At 36.4% G+C, this 17,301-nt stretch overlaps 1 protein-coding gene across 1 annotated transcript in view; it reads right to left on the bottom strand.

Annotated features, from left to right (window-relative positions):
• Nucleotides 1-17,301, bottom strand: part of CPNE8 (copine 8) — a gene marked incomplete at both ends in the record, with an annotated part of 91,121 nt that overhangs the window by 34,802 nt on the left and 39,018 nt on the right. The window contains 4 exons of the mRNA XM_080622798.1: nt 1,746-1,787; nt 6,959-7,063; nt 8,837-8,940; nt 11,242-11,305. Of these exons, the coding sequence (XP_080478924.1) occupies nt 1,746-1,787; nt 6,959-7,063; nt 8,837-8,940; nt 11,242-11,305 (315 nt within the window). The remainder of the gene's footprint in view (nt 1-1,745; nt 1,788-6,958; nt 7,064-8,836; nt 8,941-11,241; nt 11,306-17,301) is intronic.

Here is a 17,301-nt window from a genome sequence, read left to right as displayed (position 1 = left end):
GGTATTCAAAGTGGGAGGTAAGCAAAAGCATATCATATTTCAAATGAAAGAGAGTGTAGAGGCTAATGATTGCCTAAATTGCACAGTATGTTGAAGATTTCACTCAGAATTGCAGCTACATAATACTATTTGTCAGATTTCTTCATTTTCTTTTTAATCATACCTCAGATTGTGATTTTGGATTGAATGGGACAGCACATGGAATTTGATACCTTAATAATAAATAATCTTTGCTTTTTATTAAATTGGTAATATAATTCAATTGTTATTGTTACATTATTAAAAATATTGCAGTTTATACATAAAAGTATAAATATATCACATTTTTTAAGGATTTGGCAAATCTAAGTGAGGAATAAAGGATATTAATAGAAATTCATCATTACAGTGATGAAGTGATTTTTTGCTAATATGGCTTGGTTAACTTAAATCCTTGTATTTTTAATCGCCAAATATGTTATTTTGTCTCTCCAGGGAATATCTAATCAAGAACGATGAACCTGCATTAGAGGTATTTATAGAAGGTATAAATGTGAGAAGAATGCTTATAAACCAACAGGCTTCATGATGGAACCAAGAAGACAAAGGTGTAAGCTGAGAAGGCTGAAACTGGTTTTTGACCTTGTCAGCAAGGAAATGTATGGCAGCACGATAAATTTGCCTATTATGATTACAAGATCTGTTGGGCCACAGAAGCACAGTATCATTAGCTGTAACACTAGAAGCAAATTGCATTAGCAATATTAAAGACATTACTGCATAATAAATAATATACTCTGAAAAATACAAACAGAAATGCATATCCATATAGTAAAAGATGTAAATTAAGATTAATAGGAAATATTTAAGACAGGCCAACTGAAAGATAAATAGAAATCAATATATTCTTTTATTGCATACAAGTTCTAGTACCATGATTTATGAGTAAAGTTTCTAACCAAAGTATTAAGAGACAAGCTCAAACATTTTTAAATGGTATCCATCCAGTCTGATAAAAAAATAATTCTATCTAGTTTGCCAAAGTAAAGGCAATTTGAAAGCCTAATTTCTTCAGAAAAAAAGGCACACTCAGTACAGATATCCAGCTTGAATAATAACAGAGTGCCTTCTTGAATTTAGCAACAGAAATGCCAATACCATCCTTTTTCTATCAATGGAGTGATTTAAAACCCAGGTCTTTCAACTCAAGAGTTTAGAACCACATTTTGATGAAGACAGGCATGGAAATGAACATTCAAACCCAATCGGAAATTATGATAATTAATAGGTAGTTTCCACATTGCAATATCTAAGCAACCATGAAAGAGCAATTGCAGGCTTATGCGTTTTATCATACTTGAAAAGCAACGCTTTATGAAGCAGTGGTTTAAACAAAAGAAAATAGATTACAAAATATATTATGCCTCCCTTCATATGCATACATTAACTGATAACATGAGATTCACAAAACTGATTTTACAGATCACAAAGCATTTAATCTTGCTTATTCCATGTACGAAGATACACATACCACGTTTGAAACAGGCTTACCACAACTGCAAAGCAAAACAGAACTGTAGCACAGTAAAACTTTTTATCCAGTATCTGTACCTCTAAATATTGATAAATACATTCTCTAGTCCTGTTCTGGCCACTGTGTATTTATACATTTTAAAACATGTGCATAAATGTATAAATTTATACAGGCTAACCTATTTATTAAGCATGGCTAACCCTACAGTTTAACAATAGAATTAATGTCTTACCTTCCATCTCTATCCCAATCATACACTTCTACTTTAATTGTCCTAGAAAAATAGAAAACACAACCAATTAAAATGTACCAGGATTACCTTTAATACTTGTACTTTAATAGCATATGGGTGTAACAATTGTGCCAAATCCAGAAAGCATAATTTTCTAGTCATTTCTCATGGGGTAGAAAATAGCAAGACACTCAGGTTACCCAACGTATCTTCATAAATTAAAATACAGCGGAAGCTAAAGGAACAATTTGAGTTTAACCAATATATTTTTACCTCCCAAAACTCTGAACTTTCTGTGGGATTTGTTTTTGTTTTAATAAATGATTCTTTAAACCTAAAGTGTTATCAATGTTTTTAAGAACAGTAACAATCTAGAACTTATTGTGAAGGTTTCTTCGGTACATGCCTGGAAAAGGGGTTATCTACTGTGGGGTAATAACATCTTACAAAAAAAGTAATATATCCATATTTGAGAAGTGTGCAGAGATTGAGAGGGCTTTTATAACACAAAATCATTAAGCAGCAAAGTACAGATGAAAAGTAATGTTTACAGTACAAAGTAAATACAAAGTAAAGCACATTTAAAGCAAAAAGAAATTCTAATCTATATATTTTGTTTCCTAAATGAAAGTAACTACTCCAGAACACAATAAAACTTCAATCTTGTAGACAGTATTAACCTTGTCTAAACACTGTGCAGTGACGGAAAATGAAAGCTGGTGAGATCCACCCAAAATTTTGTGAAGGCCTTGTCTGTCTGTGCGTGCAGATGAAAGAATTCATAGTTCTTTACAGACTGCGCTCTTCCCCTCTTAAAATCCCCTCTAGCTCCCAATAGAGGAGAAGGCTGCTTGGCCAGTTGACCAAAGAGGACACAAAAGTGCAGCATAATTTTCTTTTTTTAATTCCTATAAAGCCAACAGGATAGTTGTTTGGTTCTTTCATTGGACTACATTAGTTAACCATCAGATTATACGACATAACCATGACTCTGGTTCCTTGGAATGAAATGGGACAAGCAGCCTGTGGGATGTGGGGAGAACACAACAGACACTGGGTACCAGTTCTTCCCAAACTGCCAGATTGCCCTGGACAGTGTGTGAATACTCATCCTCCTTTTAATGAGTAAGGAACTGGTGGGCAATCTGCAAATGGAAAATGAATGTGGAGATGAACTCTTCCCTTACGAGTGAAGTGAACCTCTAAGGACAGCTCTAACTATTTTTGCTTCAGGGATGACTGGAAACACACAAAATGTGGAAAGCAAATATTTCCCATGTAAAGGATCAATCTTATTTTACATACTTACTTGAAGAGCAGATTTCTTAAAATGCAAATACTATAAAGCATATTATCATCAGCATCAGTAATGAAACAGGAAGCATATCAGGATGGAGACAGTTTATAGTTTTATTTATCTCCCTTTACTAGAGAAAGAGTATATATAAATTCAGCAATTAGTACTAATGAATCCTATCTGGCCTAAAGTGAACTGAACATGGGATAGAAAAATAACACCTCCAGACTTTCTGTATTTTAAGCAACAGCTTGCTTACTTCTATTCTTCAGAACAGTTTCACATGAAGTGATTAGGTCTGTGGTATTAATAGATGAGACAGGAATCCAAGCAATGACATTATAATTTGCTTCCACGGAAGCTGCTCTTCATTCTTCCTATGAAATACATTTGAATATGTGTTGAATAATTTTCTTTACAAGGAAGGGACAGTTTTGGGAAAAAGTTGATCAACAGTTGATAGCATGTGCACCAACAAATTCACGCCTAGGCTTTCATTTTTTATGATATTCCAGAAGAGGCAAAGGATTTGCTTTGCCTGGATGTTTCTCTTTTCAACTCAAATTTAATGGCTCTGACCACACCATTTGCTACCTTTTACCCCTCTTCTAGAATTTCAGTCTGGGGTTACGTCACCTTAGAATGAAACCTGATTATTCTTTGGAATGAAGTCAAGACCAGCCCCAAACCTTCTCTATCCCAACAAGTATTTGACCCTTCAAAGGAAACTGTATTTAATTTGAAGAATCTTCAAATATGTAACTTCATAGAAGCAATTCTTCCTTGAATAGCTCCTCTTTCCTGAAATTTATTTCATACTAAAGGCATTGCTCACAGACCTTGAGTTTACCAATTCTGCATGACATGCAAGGTATTAAAAGGCCTTTCAAATCTTCAAATACTGGTATTTTACCATTTCTACACAATTATTTTATCTTAAATGACATGGTTTAAAAAAATCTTTAACTTTTAAAAAAATCAAGGTTAGAGAACGTTTGGGTTTGGATATTTGTGTCTTAAAACCTTTATGCAGAAAATAACTGTGCGTGCTATTTGAGAGCCCATTATCAATTTAATCAAAATTATTTTTTCTATCCAGGCTATTCTGCATTGCCAGTTTTAATTGTGTTTGGTGTTGGGGCTATTCAGCTTGGGGAAGAGAAGGCTGTGTGGTAACCTTACAGCAGCCTTCCATTATCTGAAGGGAGCCTACAAGGATGCTGGAGAGGGATTCTTCATCAGGGACTGTAGTGACAGGACAAGGGGTAATGGGTTCAAACTTAAAAAGAGGGGAAGCTCAGGTTGGATACAAGGAAGTTCTTTACTGTAAGGGTGATGAGGCACTGGAATGGGTTGCCCAAAGAAGTGGTGAATGCTCCATTTCTGGCAGTGTTCAAGGCCAGGCTGGAAGGGGCTTGGAGCAACCTGGTCTAGTGGAAGATGTCCCTGCCCATGGCAGGGTGCTGGATCCAGATGATCTTTGAAGGTCCCTTCCAACCCAAACTGTTCTATGCTTCTATGATTAAGTATTCTCATGAGAAAAGAAGACCTATTCCAGACCTGTGACATTCCATATATGTTTGACATCTAAATTCTGTAATGTGAATGAGAATTGTTAAGGAGACTCACGTAGTAGTCATGTCTCAGGCATTCCAGTATTAGAGATGAGAGTAAACGGTCAGAACTTGAATTTCTCAGAAACACCATATGCAGCCATTTTTACTTCTGGCTTTATTTTCAAGAATAATGGAACACAAACTCTTATTCCTTCCCAAGAAATACTGGTTCCTATCAAAATTTGATCATTTTCTATGACTGAAGAGCAGCAGGGACTGTTTATGTTTAAGAAAGGTAAAATGTGATGTATTAAGTGACAGATGAGTTTCCCAGAAATGAAAGAAGCTGGCTGTGACAAAAGCTCTTTTCCTTTGGTATCCATCTTGGAACAGATATTTTCTCTGTAACACAGACAGAAAATGCGATGGCAGTGTCCAAGATGCCCAAATGTTGCTACAAATGAGGAAGGACATGGTTTCACAGAGGATATAACTTGACAGTGACTAGTTTAGGTTTGATTCTGACTAATGAGAATTGTTCACTAATCTGGAAGAAGAAACTGATTGGATTTAAGTTGATCCCTTCCAAACTAAACCAGTCTATAATTCTATGATCATACATAAAATAAAGCAAAGATCTGGTAGAAAACTCTAAAAAGGTCCATTCCCCCCAAAATGATAATTTAATACCACTTTCCCAGGGGGGAAAAAAAAAATCACAAGTCAACTAGCTTTTGACTTTTTAATAAGCCATTTATAAAGACAGAGCTTTATGACTGTGAAAGCACTCTACTTAGCCTAGTGTATATAAGCAGTTTCTACTGTCTTGCTTCTTCATATTGACTACTGAGATTGTCAGTTGATTCAAGAATTGATTTGTTTATCCTCTGGCATTAGCTAGCAAATTACAAGTTCAAGGAATGCTTCCCTGGAAGACCTGGTTTTCATGGTAACCAATTAAAATAACTTTAGTGCATGTTTCACGGAATAATAAGCTTGATAAAATAATGCTATGGAGTTATGACATGGTAAAATCATGTTGTACTACAGTAACATAAAGTGCACATGAAGGAATGGCAATCATGTATATGGAAGCTGAAAATAAAAATTGAGGTAGAGAAGCAACTACTTAAATTACAGATTAAAGACACACTCACAGGAAAATTACCAATTTAAGCAAAGTCTTACTTAAATTCCCTACATGCAGTAATATATTTCAACAAATGCTTCTGCTGCTTGAAACATTAGTTCATGTTTAACAGAATGCAATACTGAACCTTTTTGCATTTTAATCAATAAGATAACATACCTTTTACCTCTGAAGTACCCAGACAAGTGCATTTTACATCTCTTGTATCTTTCACACAGTCTGCATAAAGGTGAATTGAACCTTAGCACACCTATCTGTCTACTACATTCAGCTTATGTATTACGCATATTTTTATTCTAGTCTTCAAACATTTTCTTCATTATTTTAAACTAAATATTACACTCGAGACTGCTAAAAGCATTGTGACTAAGTGATAAATTCATACTTCCTCAGAGTCTTACTTAAAATAATTCCAGTACTCCAGAACTGAAGTAGCAGAGATAGATAAACCACCAGAAATTTAACTGGATACTTAATAATAACACCAATATCTAAATGTATTTCAAAAATATGAATGGTGACAACAGAGCAAGAAGTCATCAATAGGAAGCTAAACACTTTTCTTGCTGATATTGCTATAAGTTAGCATGCCCATGTTTTAAGGAGTCTAAAAATATCCATCATTCCTCAATTTAACTATTTTGCTTGTTACTATTGGGGAAGGATTGATTAAAAACATGGTATTATTATGCTTATAACCATCCAAAAGTGGACCGTTTTGCATGGGATCACAGAAAACCTCAAATCTGAAGATGACAATTACCTTCTGCATTTCCCATCTACTTACATTATATATTTTAAACGCTTTCATTTATCATCATCCTCTTAACATTACAATGTCACAAAAGGAAGACAGATCATCATTATTTTTCATTGAAACATTATTAAAAATACTGTGCACACTAGGAACAGTGGCCATTCTTCAAATTAGTCTTTTCTTTCTAACTCTTAATCACACCATAGAGAGCAAAGCATTTTTTTTCCAGAAATCACCACTAACATTTCCTACAGAGTTACTACATTGGCTTTATTTTATTAAATTCTGTAATGTGATGAATGGCTTTGAAAACATATTATCCTTTCAAAACCGTGATTAAATAACCTTAACAGCATCAGGAACTGAACTGCATAGAAAAACTCACATAGAAAAAAACACATGAGTTGGGGGGGAAGAACTGTGTATGCTGAGAAAGTTTAACCTATAGCTTACCGGTCATAGTCTCCATTACACAGTGCTCTGACAGAAATCTTGAATGCCTGCCACACTGGATTTAATGTATTTTTTATGACTTCAGTTTTGTGGCAGATTGTAAAACTGTAATAAAAAAAAATAATTTAAATTTATTTACTTTTTCTTTTGTGTCATCAGACCCGGAATCTCTATTCATTCGCACAATGTCCAAATAGAATTTAAGATAACTAAAAAAGAAATGCAGTGGCATCAGAGAGGAGGAAGAACTGAGGAGGACAGATGGGGCCGAGAGAGATTACACACTAGGGTGCTCAACAACTTTAAACCTGAAATTCTTTTACCCAAAACTTCAGCAAGATTTACAAGTATTCAGTGAGTTATTTCACGCAAAAGCAGCCTCCATCCTACTTATTTAAACAGGCCTTGTACAGCCAGGAATCAGTCACAGATCCAGAAAGAAAGCGGTCTGGTACAGATTAAGAAAAGGAGCCAAGGGTGTCACAGCTTTCTGATTCTTGTTCCCCATTTTATATCTATGATTTTTTAACCAGGGCTGTCTCAGGTAAAACCTATAAGGCTCCATAAGACCCTATGATCACCTTCTCTCAGCCAAAATACAATTAACTGTTTTAATGTATTTGGCTTTCTCTAAGTAATGCAAAATTAAAATACATGTTTTAAATTCTTGCCTTGGGGTCTGAATTGCTCAAAAGAAAACAGGAGGCAAGGTCACTGGTGAAATCGCTACTGAAATTCTACATACAGATGTGACTAAAGTTGTCCTGTAAGGGAATATCTTCTTTATGTTCCAAAGGCCTGTTTTTATCCTGGCTGTGGCTCAGAAGGCATGCCTGAAGCTGAGACAGAAAAGCGAGCATCCTTCTGACCACTGCTGGATTCAGGAGACCAATAAAGACCCAGTGGCTCAACACTCACCTCTTGGAAGGAAGTGGAGAAGCATGGCACTCAAGGCCAAGAGAAACTGCATATACCAGCACTCTCAGTGAATGCCCAGAGAAATTCTACTAATGACCTTAACGCAACTCATGAAAGAGCCCTAATTCCTCCAGGCTTGCAATTTAAGATATTCAGTGCTTATTAAGGAAGTTGTTTCTATAATCTGCCTCAAAGAGGAAAACAGCAGGGAAGAGACACACAGACCCATACACAGGTTTATGTTAACACCTGTTCCAGTTAAGCTACTCAAACAAGTAATATCATATATGTCTAGCCTATGGTTTCATATGAAGTCATATGTGACGACTATCAGCTTTCAAGAAAAACTGTCAGTACACCTCCCACATAAGTAGTATGTTGACTTGAAGTTAGCATGTCAAGTCTTAGCAGCAGAACAGGAGAGATTAATCTGCTTTAACAAATTAAAGCATAAATGTAGCAAACAGCCACTTACTTGATACAAAAAAAAAAATCAAAACCAACCAAATAAATATCTATTTAAGGTATTTTCAAAGTCTATTTCCTAGAAGTCTGACAAAAGATAAAACATATTTCCAAATCTGCGGTATTTTTTTATCTAAAACAATTTCTAAGGATTAACATATTCTGCAGCTACAATTTTCTTTCAGAATTCTATTTAACATAAAGGCATACTTTTCTTAGCAAAATTAATAATATTTTACTATTTTTCTTACAATGAATTTTCATAGTGCTCTATATTTATCACACATTTAACTCTTAAAACCCTGAGCCACAATATTTGAACGATTTGTTACAGTAGTTTTATTCCTGTACTGCGTAACTTTATATACTTAAATCCAAGAAACATGATAAAAGAAACAGCTTGATTTGACACATAAAAAATTAAAACTATATTACCATCTGCAAATAAGTAAATTGCCTACTGTTTAGCATCAGAAATACTTAACAGGCATCTACCTGCCATCTTCATTGCTTCGATGAAATACGAGGAAAGGATCAGATTTGCCAAAAAAGTCCTTCTTGTCTAGTTTGTTCGCACAAAACTGCATTAAAACTGAATCCTGAAGGGGGTAATATAGAAAAATTACATACAGCATGCAGTTTATGACACTAAAATAGAAAAGTAAAATTCAGTAATAATCATGTAAATAGAAAAAAAATAATGAGGGTATCTGTCTTCTAGATGCCCTCTACATATTTGCATTCCTGTCACATCCTTTTAGTGCAGTTTGAGCTGCTGGAACCAAGAATTCTTTTGTAGCGGCTGCAAAGGACAGGTAAATTTCTGTGCTAAACGCCTCAGGACTTTTCCATTATTTTCTGACATGCAAAATTGCAGTCTCAAGGAAATACATGCACAGGCAAGGAAGGCATAATAGAATTAATGTTAAAAACTCCAGTGAGACATGAGTAAACCTCATCTCTTCAATAACTGGAACCTGCAGTTGTCTGCTCCTGCTGTCTGTAAAGCAAGTGGCTTAGTGGCTTGCTATTAAGAGTCTAGAAGCTTCCAGAAAATGAGCCTGGAACATACAAAATACACCCCTTCTGATGACAAACAAGGAGAAAAGTTTCTTTGCTGTGGGCAGGCTAAGTGATAGTTGCACATAGTTCATCTGTTTCAGTAGAGTCAAGAAGGTGAGGATTATAAATGCAAAGATAAATCTCCAGGCTTACCTGCCAACTGGAGCAGGGTCTGCTGGAAGACTGGTCTACAGGTGTAATAGCAGCAAGAGGAAGACTAGGGAAAATGTGGGACTAGCACTGAGTGCAGCAAGGGACTAGGTGACAAAGTACATGGAAAAGTACATGTTTCTCACAGCCTTCTATGCCTTGGCTAGAAAAACAAACATACATGAACCTCACAGAGTTCCACAGAGGGAAATGCCAAGTACTGCACTTCGAGAGGAATAACCCCAGTGCAGATTGTGGGACAAACAGCTGGAAAGCAGCTTTTCAGGAAAGGACTACCAGGTCTTGGTGGGCACCAAGTTGACCAATGTGTCTTTGGCAACAAAGGTGGCAAATGGCCTCCTGGACTGTATTGGGAAGAGTGCTGACAGAAAGCTGAAGGAAGTGACACAGCACTGGTGAGGCCACTCTCAAGAGGCTGGACCACCTTTCATATGGTGAGAAGCTGAGACCTGGAATTATTTAGCCTGAAAAAGAGGACGGATCTTATAATCTGTATAAACAGCTGATGGAAAGGAGTAAACAGACTCTGCTTGGTGATATGAAGTGGAAGAACAAGTGTTAATAAGTGCAAATTGAAGCACAGCAAATTCCATTTCGATACAAGAAAAAAATTTTTTGCTGTGGCTGTGGCAAAACACTGAAACAGAAAGGCTATGGAGTCTGCTTGGATGCATTCAAAACCCAACTGCACAGAGCGCCAAGTAACCTGCTCTACGAAGAGCAGGAAGGTTGGACTAAGCAATCTGCCAAAGTCTCTTCCAGTTTCAGCAATTCAGTGATTCTAAAAATCTTTGCTATTCTGAATATGAGCTATAAATGTTTGGTAAAAAACCTCAGAAGATCAAATGAGAATTATTCCAAATAATGAATAAACCTAGGTAGGAAAATATCTCAGTGAAAGTATACAAGAGATGGTGATAGATTGTGTGAGAGGGTGTGCACATGAAAGAGCATGACAAGCAATGCAAAAGAGAGTGCAAGAGAGAGACTGAGTTCCAAATTCTTCACAAGTTCCCTTCAGTGATTTTGAACTAGTCATCATGTATGTAAAATCTGAGTGGGGTGAACCTGGAAGAACATGTGGGCCTTGGAAAGGCACCCAGCATTTGTCTTCATTAAAAGGGAAAGAAAAAAAACCCCAAACCTGTTCTGATTATGGATTTTATGACATATTTGTGGGTTTTAAATAGTTTGTTACAACTGGGATAAAAATGCTCATCTTGGAGGATAAACCCAGAATATCAGGAAAAAAAATCATCACCAGGTCTTTCCCCTTCACCAGCCAAAATCCCCACTGCCTTTTAATTATAAGGTTAAAAGTCCCAAATTTTACTTCAATGTTCATGTAATGTTCACTTCCATAATGGAACTATAAATCCATGGCTGACACAAATAGATCTTTGTTAAAAATAATAAAAATAAGAGATTAAAATATGATTGATTACTTGGGGAAATAAAGATTAAAGATTCATCTAAGAATAAAAAGCTTGATGATTCTTTTTTCTGCTGCTTCTATCTGAAATTAAGAGTAACTCATAGGAAAAAGGTACTCTAAATTCCATATGTCACAAAATGTAAATTTCTACATCATACCCTTGAGAATCTGGTGCTGTGTAAATCACAAAATCATTATTTAATTTTTCAAAAAGCAATGAATACACACTTACTCGGCAACAGCCTAGCTCCTCCGCTGTTACTATGACTGTCCCACATTTCTTCCCAGGAATTCCTCTGCAAGAAAATACAACTACATCACCTCAGTTCCTTGATATCATTTATGAAAGTTACAGCTGACACAGATAAACACAAGGGAAGCTTTCAAGTCACAAAACTGCTGACATGCTGTACAATTTCCCTTTTTGACACTTCTGTGTAAAAAAGTTGATTTATCCTAAGTGAATTGGTACATGAATTGTGTATTTATTCTAACTAGCAAGAAACAAATCAGTTTAACTTTTAAAGGAAATAGCATAAAAAGCTTAATGGGATGAAATGACAATACCAGAATCTTATTTTTTTGCCCTCCCACTGATACTTTATTTAAAGATGACTCTACAACTTACTGATTTGTGAAAAGCATCCTTTTGCAAATTTTCTTTAAACAAAATACCTAAAAAATATTTAAAACTATACAACAGTCCGAAATGTTTATGAAGACACATAATAACCTCACCATATCAGATGCGTAGTTGCAGCATAAATTATAATTCACCTAGACAGCCATTAAAATCATGCTGCTGCAACACCAGAAAGCACAAAGCAGATCCTTACCATAAAGAAATATACAGGAACAGAAAAGACACACATAATCTGACAGCATTCAGTGCCAGCAGCATTTTTTTGAGGAGGGAAGGGAGTGGCAGTGGGAAACGCACATATTGAGATGCAAGTTTTTGCATGACGCTGTATTGTAGTTTGCAATATCTGAACGTCTGTTAGTGTGTCCGTTAACACACACTTTGGGGATTACTTGTAGATCTTTTCCAAAACTAATGCTATTTCTTAGGCTCATTTTTAGTTCAGAGTTCTAGTTTAGATCTTGAACATAACTAATGATTTGAATAAAAATACTTTCCAAGAAGACATTAAAGTAAAATTATATTTTAAGATTGTATTTCTTTTTTTTCTAAAAGAACTAGAGGGCACTCCTGTTCTTCTGTTAAGACAAGACATTAATATAAACATTTACTTTTGTTCTTATTTTGCTTGTTAGTTTCCTTAATCCTTTTGAAATTTTGTACAATGCTCTACAACTCTCATTAAGTGAAACTTAGCTAGATTTACCAAGAACTGGTATAATAAAGAACTGGTGGGAAAATAATTCTTAGAAGCAGATAAAAGTTTAGAAATTATGAACATAGGAGCAAATCCTGATGCAAATTTCTGCAAGCTCACTGAAACTCCTGTTTAGAAGTTGATAAAAATCTTAAAAAAGTCTTTAAGGAACGCACAAAGGAATGCTGCTCCTTTACCGCTGCAATCATTTGCCAGTCATCAGAGATGCACATGACTGCTCTCCTGGACCTCCTCAGTGCTGCATGGTAAGCCTGAATTTCACAAGGAAAACAGTGGATAGGGAAACTATTCAAGGTTTGTTGTGAAATTTTAAATGACTATTCATATACACACAAAACTTATGGCATTCTTCCATTTATTGCGATATGACATAGAGTACAATACTTTAAGACCAAATCAGAGAACTTTCTTCAAATAACAGGAAAAATAATCTGGACATTCCAAATGTTACAAGGTACAATTCACAGTTTTATCAGCTTCTTCAAGTCATAAGGTTTTATATCTGCCACTCTTCTACAGCTCAAGAGTGAAAATTACCCATTTTAGCCTCTGTAACAATGGGATATTGAAACTGAAATCTCAGATTTTCAAAAGACAAAAAAGCTGCATTTTTTCTTTTGAACAGCACTTCTTGAAGCTTCAAAAACTTCTGAAATGTTGTAGTAACAGCAGTATGGAAACCACTTAATTGGTAATATTGCCCAACCCCAAGAGATACATATGTCTGCAATTATCACTCTGAAGGACTGAGGAAACTGGAGAGGCAATCCCCTGAAGATGTTTAGGTGGGTATGGGTAGGCAAAAAAAAAGAAAAAGGAATTCTTGGTTGTTGAGTAGATGTGAAAAGTACACACAATATAGTAATATCTAAAAGCACCTAAGGCAAGCTTTGGCTTCATGTAACTCCAAGGTTCTTAAGGACACATGCCTTATAAAGGAAGGATAATATTGCCATGATGGCTGGCACAGAGGTGAAATGCTTAATTGAGGTTAGCACAGAATTCCTCTACAGAACAGAAAGTTCTCATTATTCAGGAACTGAAAACTCTTATCAAATGACCTCTACAGTTTGTGACACTATTAAGTATGATCTTTGAATGCTTGTCTTGAGACTATAAGCATAAAAAAAGTGCTGGACCATTTTCAGACACTAAAGAGTTTGTTCTATTATGAATTCCCTTGCAAACCATTCATTAAGGAAAAAATTCTCAAGTACAAAGTCAGCACCCTGAAAAAAACTTCAGTGGTCACAGATCAGCCAAATGGCAAGACCTTTAAATAGCAGTAATGCCTTCTGAGAATAACAATATAATTTTAAACTGGTCTTTTCACTGACTGAAAATACAGTGCTTAGAGATTCAGCAATACAGACCAGTCCCTCCCATTGCCACAGAAATACTGACTAATATTACCTTGAAGATGAGCGTGTAAGAGTTCCACCTGTTTAAATCAAGAATGCAGTGCCACTGCCCGTCTTCTTTCACTTTCATGAATAACTGGTACTGAGCTGCCATGAAATTTGTTCTATAGCACTGAAGTGACAATACATAATTTATGTTTAGGCAACCAGTTTTTCAGGTTAAATTTCTGTGGAAACCCTGAGGGTTTGTGGGGTAATAATGAGGCAATCTGTATTGCATAACCACTGTCAACTCCAATACCCAGTGCTAGCTATCTGACACTCAGATATAGAAAATGTGCCAGTCTAAGTGTGAATAGGGTGCAAACTGAATAAAAGAAGGTAAAATGTGAGGAAGATCTATGTTTCAGTGGGTCCTACTGGTTTGAGAGCTAGAACCTGCAGGTGTCCTACAACGATCATCTCTTTTTGGACAGTATTTGGAGGAGCAAGTAATTTGACTATTAGAGGAATCAAACAGAAAACCATCAAGTGAAAGGTCCTCATCAATATATGCATGTCTCTAGATAAGACACAGTCTTGAGGAGTAATTGTCTTAGAGCAAATGATTCCATGACTTAGACTCCACACCTGCAGCACCTAGAGAAGTTTGAAAAGACACTCGGAAGACCATTTGGGCTTTAACAAGAATGGAAAGGAACTGGTGATAAAGTTGGAGAAAGATGACAATTTATCCGGGAATTCAAACCTGAGAGGTTAAACAGAGACTCCAATTTTGCAAGCTGAAATGGCAATGAGGCAGAGGAAGGAACACCTTTCTGAACATTAAAACATTTAGTCTTATCCCTGAATTTACAAGACCTAGCTCTCTGGCAGTCACAACCACACATAAGAGGATAGGACAAATATATAGGAAGTCCCAGTTCCAGGGTTCAGATGTTTTTCTATCAATTATGTTCACAGAAAGATGACAGGAGAATGAACTTTCCAAAATAGGCCAGCTGGCTCCAGTACAACCTCATTAGCAGGCAATAGCACTCAGATGTGAATAACTAGCATGGAACACTCATTAAGCTTTGCAATGTCTCTGCCTCATCATTAAAGGGAATCCCTACAGGAATGCACTTAGTAGATCCTCAAAGAAGCATTGCTCAGTTATAAACGTGGCTAGCATCTTCTCTCTAGGAAGACAGAACACGAAAATATCTAATTCTGAATAATGCCTGGGAAGGTAATGCTCTGTTCAGAGAAAAATGAAGCTGTGTAATTTCTGGAAGTAGATACATCTGTACCTTGTCCTTTTGTGCTAACAACTGAGGCACACAAGGCCAGTCTGAGTAAATCTTACACATGGAGTTTGTCTTGCGAAGCCATTTAATGAATCTAGTAACCCAACAGGAAAAAGGGAGTAAACATTACTGTTAAAATGTCAGGTTCTCCATTTCACCAGCTTTGTATGATCGGATTTACTTTCCAAGTGAAATAATCCCAAGCAAATGTTCATCTTTGTACCTGGCCAGTGCAACACTAAAGTATGTTCTTGAACAAAACCGCTCATAGTCACAAGGATAACAGGCCAGCACACTTCCATTCTGGGAACAAGAGTCTTCTATGGCAGACTGCATTGAATTTAAAGCCCTTAATAGCACCAGAAACAGGAAGGGATGCTCACGGGACATCTGCATAACTGCCAAGACCAAATAATATTAGGTTCATGCCTCAGATGAGCAATCTGCTGGTGCTTGCAAGACCAACGAAACTTCAAGTCATGCCTGTCATGAAGGCAAAGAAGAAAAATGTGCATGTATATCTTCACTTTTGTACTCACCATGAAGGTTAGCAGCAACGTATTTTTCAGTCTGCCTGACAGACCACTGTCTGTCAACCCTCTAGGCTTGAGACGATTTACCTTTGTTTTATTGAAGAACAAGAGTATCCTAAGGGAATTTTACCTAGTGATATACAATCTGACTTAGAGTTGGCCAGCTCATGGCAGCCATGGAGTCTTGAATCTCCTGAGTCTTTTGTAAATGTCCAAAGTAGATAGATCTGAAGTTCAAGCTTTGAGTATTTATAATTTTCATTTCCAAGAAATGTCACAGCTTTCTTGAATGCCAATCAAGAGAATGGAATACAAGCTTCTCAAGCTGCTTAAGTACCAAAAGTGCTACTTCAGTAGAGTAGCTGATTGGAACTAAAACAGCACTGGGCATTCTCTTCTTTGTACATCCACTTACTGAGAATAGAAAAGGCAGAATGATAATGAACTTCAGAAATGCTGTGAAGAGAAAAAGCTCTCTGAACTCTAGTCACAGATCATAAAGAACATCCAAATCATGCGATTGTCTTTGTAAATCATGCGATTGACTTTGTAAAAAGAAGGGTAAATTCAAAGTAAGAAATATCCTTAGGAACAGAAGACATGCAATACTGTCAATTGAATTAATGCTATATGACTATTAAGAGACATTAAACACATGCCAATAAGCAAACAATGCTGAAAAGCAATGCTACCATTTAATGAATAAAGTAAGACAACAAATGTCTCCTAGTCACCAAGGTATCCAGACCTCAGAGTGAACAATCAAACAGGGAGAGCTGTCTAGCCACATCACTGTCAAAAGCACCAATGACAAAATCTGAACACTGGGAAGAGCTGATAAAAAGTCATGAACACTTTCTCATTAACTAATATCCACCCACACCACATATACCAAAAGGAAGTTATATTTCAAAGTCTTTCAGGTGGACAACTGATTTGGGTCCATTTAGTAACTGCCATACAACAGAGGATCAGAAGCGAGACCTCAACAGTGCTTGTTTACCCAAGAGAAAAATGTATTACACAGGCCCACACAACTGTGAAATAATTATAAGACCTTTTTTTCCATAGAATCTTCACTGATATCTTTTCCTTCCTGTTACTCATGTCAGAGTTCACTTAACCTGTACCAAGTGGTAACAAACTGCTGAATGGATGATGTTTAATCTGTATGTTTTAAACAGATTTCAGGAACTTTCTCAGAAAAAAAAGAAGTGTAGTGTGCTGAACAATTTACCACTTTTCAGAAATAAAAAAACTATAAAAGAGCTTCAAGAAATCAGCAAGATTTGTCTTACTAAATATGACAGACTAAGAAAGTTGGGGCTGTTCAGAAAATTCAGCTCGGAGGAGAGAAGGCTGCGTGAAGACCTCATAGCAGCCTTCCAGTATCTGAAGGGCGCCTATGAGGATGCCGGAGAGGGACTCTACATCAGGGACTGCAGCAATAGGATAAAGGGTAATGGGTTTAAACTGAAACAAGGGAGATTTAGGTTGGATATAAGGAGAAAGTTCTTTACTGAGAGGGTGGTGAGGCACTGGAATGGGTTGCCCAGGGAAGTTGTGAATGCTCCATCCCTGGTGGTGTTCAAGGCCAGGTTGGACAGAGCCTTGGGTGACATGGTTTAGTGTGAGGTGTCCCTGCCCATGGCAAGGGGGTTGGAACAAGATGATCTTAATGTCTTTTCCAACCCAAATCATTCTATGATTCTAAGATTCTGTAATATGGGTGTCTTTAAAGTATGCAC

The sequence above is a fragment of the Psittacula echo genome (genome assembly GCF_963264785.1).
Source record: "Psittacula echo genome assembly, chromosome: 1".
Taxonomy (NCBI): domain Eukaryota; kingdom Metazoa; phylum Chordata; class Aves; order Psittaciformes; family Psittacidae; genus Psittacula; species Psittacula echo.
The sequence above is the reverse complement of the archived record's forward strand: the minus strand, read 5'-3'. Positions and strand labels throughout refer to the sequence as shown.